General features: G+C 35.6%; 1 protein-coding gene across 1 annotated transcript in view; it reads right to left on the bottom strand.

Annotated features, from left to right (window-relative positions):
* Nucleotides 1–5,228, bottom strand: part of LOC106879045 (palmitoyltransferase ZDHHC11) — a 38,834-nt gene that overhangs the window by 2,465 nt on the left and 31,141 nt on the right. The window contains exons 5-6 of the mRNA XM_052969424.1: nucleotides 4,550–4,671; nucleotides 819–944 (exon numbers count right to left, since the gene is read on the bottom strand). Coding sequence (XP_052825384.1) covers nucleotides 819–944; nucleotides 4,550–4,671 — 248 coding nt within the window. The remainder of the gene's footprint in view (nucleotides 1–818; nucleotides 945–4,549; nucleotides 4,672–5,228) is intronic.

Here is a 5,228-nt window from a genome sequence, read left to right as displayed (position 1 = left end):
TATATATATATATATATATATGTATATATACGATGAGCTTCTGTTCAGTTTCTGTCTACCAAATCAACTCACAAGGCTTTGGTCAGCCTAAGGCACTTGCCCAAGGTGCCATGCAGTGAGACCGAACCCAGGACAATGTGATTGGGAAGCAAGCTTCTTAACAACACAGCTAAGCCTGCACCTATAGCATCCACAGCATAAAGTGTCTTGCTATACGTTTTTAACACCTAGATGTAAATGGATACCACAAATCACACTTGACAACAAGATCGATGTGATTGATATCAATATTACTAGCTTATCATTTAGAGATCTAAAATACTTTTGATCATAAAATAACCAAGGGTATATTTGAGTTGAACATGACTTATATGGACTCTTCACAGTCACAAAAGAGGGATCACAGTATGAGTGTTCTCATCACAATTCTTGTCAGAAATTTTCTGTAAATTGTGATAAAACTAGTGACTAAAGAAACACAAGTATAAGAAGAATGTTGTGTGTTTGTTTACAGTGAGTACAGCATACAATGCACTATGTTGTATGACTTACCATATTTTCCAGCATACAAGTCAAACTTTTAGACAAAAATTTACAGTAAAAGAAAAATAGATCAACTCAATCACCAAGATGACTTAAGAGGACCAAAAATTCCATGAAAAATGCAACAGGATTTAGGAAAATAGTGATATTTGAATATTTGCACTACATGTTTACACTATACACTACATCAATTTGTATGCTGGAAAATACAGAACAAAAGTAGCTTCTGTAGAAAATATTTTGCTTTGATTTTTTTTCAGTAAAAAGAAACTTACCCAAATATTTGCGGTATGAAATCATTAATACCATTTCAGCAGCAAAAATGAGATTTAAAATGACTGCCAAAATTATGGTAAATAGCCAGTAGGCAGAAGGAACCACCAAGCCAAAAACTCGCAAGTCTAAAAGGGAGAAATAATAAAAACAAAGTAAAGACCTTTAAAAATTGTTAAGGGAACATTTTGCTTTTACTGAGATTTATTTCTCATTGTTAGAATTGTCAGGTATGAATTTCTTTTATTTTAATATTTTCATTTAGCCTCAGAACAGCTCTGATCAAACAGACCTACGCTCAAAGCTGTTCTAGGCATGTCCATCTAATATTGTCATTTCAATGTGTTATTTATTTATTTATTTTTCTAGAAAACATACATTATATTTTGTGGGAGACTTAGCTGCTTTTATTCCCAACATGTCAAATAACTACACAGACTTCCAAGTTGGCTTAAATGTCACCACCACCACCACTGCAACTGCTGCTGCAGTCACTGCCCCTAACCACCATCATCATTGTTTTCGTCATTATCATCCATCAATCATCATCATGTGGTAGAATCTGTCTTCTCTAGTTACAGAATTTTGCTATTTGCTATGTGGTTGTTTGTCATTGTGTGCAGACAATTCGCTGATTGGACAATAAGTCAACATGCGGAAGTGTCTATCATGGAGTTCATCAAAATAGAACAAGGAGGCAGAAAGCTTCTATACAAAGGGTACGCCTATATTATTGATAGAACCAAAAAAGAAAAGACTTATTGGAGATGTGCAAATCGTAAACTGCGCAGTGCTAGACTGACAACGATTGATGATGAAATTAGCACAACCCCTTCTGAACACGTACATCCACCATAATTGTATGTGGTATCTTTATTTCTATATGTAAGACAAACAAAACTTCTTGTGCTTTTTTCATATGCCAACCTATTGTACATAATATCTTTTTATAAATAAATTATTTTTATTTGTAAGTCTAATAAAATTTTTCCATCATTTTTACTTTGTTTTTAAAAATTGTTGACAAATTGCCCTTTTGGCAAATTGTCCAGTTGGTCAACTGTCCTGTCGGCCAACTGTCTATCGATGAATTGCCCATCTACTGTTTGTCATCAACTGCCTAAGCTTCTATCGCTTGTGAGCAGCTTTCATTAATTCTTCTCATGTCTTCCTTGAATTTTCTTCTTCTGCAGATTCCTTACATCTGGATAACTTGACATTTATTTACCTATCTGCCATCCTTCATGCACATCAAATTTCTGTACCAGTGCAGTCTTCCCTTTTGCACACAACTGATTCATCTTAAATGGTGTGTGTGTGTGTGTGTGTGTGTGTGCGTGCGCGCGCGCGCGCGTCCATTCTCTCAGTGTATTTGTGCTCTGGCATTCAGGCACGCTAACATTACAGCATTACACACAACCATCAGAACATGTTTACTTCATTGCTTTATTTCTATCCATCCTTAACGCATCCCCCACATTCAATATCTATGTTTTGTCTCTCCCCCCCCCATATGACATCACATATTGTGCACAGCCATCACACGTCAGTCCCTCACTTACAAAATCTTCTTGCTGGCAGCAGAGGTAATAGCTCCCTGAACTTCCCACCCTTTTTCTTACTCAGGCTACTGTTTTTCAAACACCTAACTCCACTACTGATTACATCTAAGTGATTTAATTAGATGAGGAGGCACATGCATGGCTATGTGGTTAGGAAGCTTGCTACCCAAATATGTGGCCTCAGGTTTTGTAATCCTGAATACATTGCCTGTGAAAGAAAAATGATAGGATGTTTATAGTAGAAATGCCTTTTGACAAGAGGTGACCCAAAGCTAAATAACAACAATTCTAAGCAGTTATACTGTTCTAACTTCTAGGGCTTGAGAGAGAACTTCTGCATAGTTTGCTCTTCAAAGTGGAAGCCAAATCCACTTCAATAAATTATTTACTGTCTTTCAAGCAAACATGTCTTATGTCTGCTTATTTCAAGCAAACAGTCACATGTCTGCTTATTCAAGGCTGATTGGCTTAAATAACAACAGCTTAGTATCTTAGTGTCTTAAGTTCTTATTCTTAGTACATAGTTTTCCTGATAGAAATGAGTTGGACATGATCAGAGCAATATTCAAATGATAATGTTTATCCAGAACTTAGCGGATATTTTATATCAGTGTGTACTTAGAACAGGTGATTTGATAGATCAATATTATGATAATAATAACAACAACAACAATAATAATAATAATAATAATAATATAAATCTATAATAATGAAAGCAAAATTCTGTCTGTCCTTCTGGGACCTCTTTATCTCAGTCTACATTTGCTCTACATAGACATATTATAGCTTTTTGGAATCAGGATGATCCCAGGATTGAAAATCTGCCCTTCATTTGATTCTTGAACATCCAGCATTGGGATCTGATTTAAAAGCTGATTCATGCCATCTTGGTTGGCATTTGTCAGATGACGTCAGAGATCAAGGGGGAGATAAATGACATTCACTCGAGATAAGAACTTTGGGACAAATTGGCCAACAGTTGGAATTCAACTTGGGACTGGAACAATAGAATGATTGCATTACAGAATTAATTCTCATCTGTCTTTAACTTCTGATCAAACTCCACCAAGGCATATAGTCATTATAAACATATTATAGTCATGCTATTTAGCTCTCTTTAGTTTTGGGCTGCAAGTACTTGTACTTTGGAGTAAAGATTATTTGCCAACATAACATGGCAGTCCTGGTTTAGGATGAATGTTGCTGTAATTTAGCTCCAGGAGACATCGTCTCCAGCTGGCTATATGACACAATCTGTGTCCTTATATTTTCAAGCAAGGGAATCTAGCACCCAACTCAGCTCAAAACAATATCTGTGTATCGCGATTTCTGGGTTATTTCCCTTCACAAATCGGGTCGTATAGCCAGCTGGAGACGATGTCTCCTGGGGCTAAATTACAGCAACATTCATCCTAAACCAAGACTGACATGTTATGTTGGCAAATAATCTTTACTCCAAAGTACTGTTGTTGAATATCTCTCGTTATGAGATTAACAAATAATAATTTTCTAATTTATAGATCAGTGACTAGTTGTCACTTTAAAAACTATATATTTCGAATGGGGATGTGCTGATGAAGGGTAATAACCCAGAAATCTTTACTCCATAATAAATATAACAATAAATAAAGTGGTTGGTATTAGGAAAGGTATCCAGCCATAAAAGCCATTCCAAAACAGACAGTGGAGCTTGTGAAGACCTCTGGTTTGCCAACTCCTGTCAAGCCATCCAACTCCTGTCAAGCCGTCTAACTCCCGTCAAGCTATCCAACTTATGTCAAGCCATCCAACTTCTGTCAAGCTGTCCAACTCCTGGCAAGTCGTCCAACTCCTGGCAAGTCGTCCAACTCCTGTCAAGCCGTCCAACTCCTGTCAAGCCGTCCAACTCCTGTCAAGCCGTCCAACTCCCGTCAAGCTATCCAACTCCTGTCAAGCCATCCAACCCATGTCAGCATGGAAAACAGATGTTAAATGATGATGACGATGATGAGGATAATAAATATAACAAATATGATAAATTCAAATGTGTCAGATAATTTATAGTATGGTGATATTGCAGTAGTGAAACATCCATTGACATAACAGTATAAATTGAGAAATAAAATAGAATTAAATGTAGAAGGAATAACATATTAGATATAGTACGACAATTAAAAAAAGGTTCTACTCACTGTCATGATCTTGAATCATATTAGCGAATTTGTCATTAAAGAAAGCTATTACTTCCATTAAACCAAAAATAAATGCAGATAAGGAAGATATAAGGGTTGAATACAAGAATATCTGGAAAGAGCTAAAATGATAAGAAAAATACTAATATACTTCAAAATAATAATTTTTGAAACGGTTTCATGTAAATAATTTGATCTAATAGAAAATAGATACCACTTTAAATAATTGAGTATGCAGTTGTATGTATGTATGTATGGCTGTCTAGTGAAGAATTCCACTTTGTTACCATGTGAATTTGGGCTCAATTACATTGCAGGGAAATTTGTAGAAGAAGCCTTCTACTATGACATTGGGTTGATTAGTACCTAGTGAGTGAATAATTTGTCATATAGGAGTAGCTGTATGGTAAGAAGCAACTTGGGCTAGTGTCTTCTACTTTAGCCTTGGGCCGACCAGAGCCTTGTGAGTGGATTTGGTAGATGGAAACTGAAAGAAGCCCATCGTATATATGTGTATATATATATATATATGTTGTTAGTTATATAAATTTTAAATTTTTCATTCATTTATTTAAGTATTATTATTTCATTCATGCTTTCGTATTCTATTCTCTATTTTAACGTTCTTTTTTAACGTAGTATTTTCGCGCGAACTCTTGCTTAAAACGTTATAGCTATT

The sequence above is a fragment of the Octopus bimaculoides genome, chromosome 7 (genome assembly GCF_001194135.2).
Source record: "Octopus bimaculoides isolate UCB-OBI-ISO-001 chromosome 7, ASM119413v2, whole genome shotgun sequence".
In the NCBI taxonomy this organism is placed as follows: Eukaryota; Metazoa; Mollusca; class Cephalopoda; order Octopoda; family Octopodidae; genus Octopus; species Octopus bimaculoides.
This window is presented reverse-complemented; position numbering and strand designations above follow the sequence as displayed.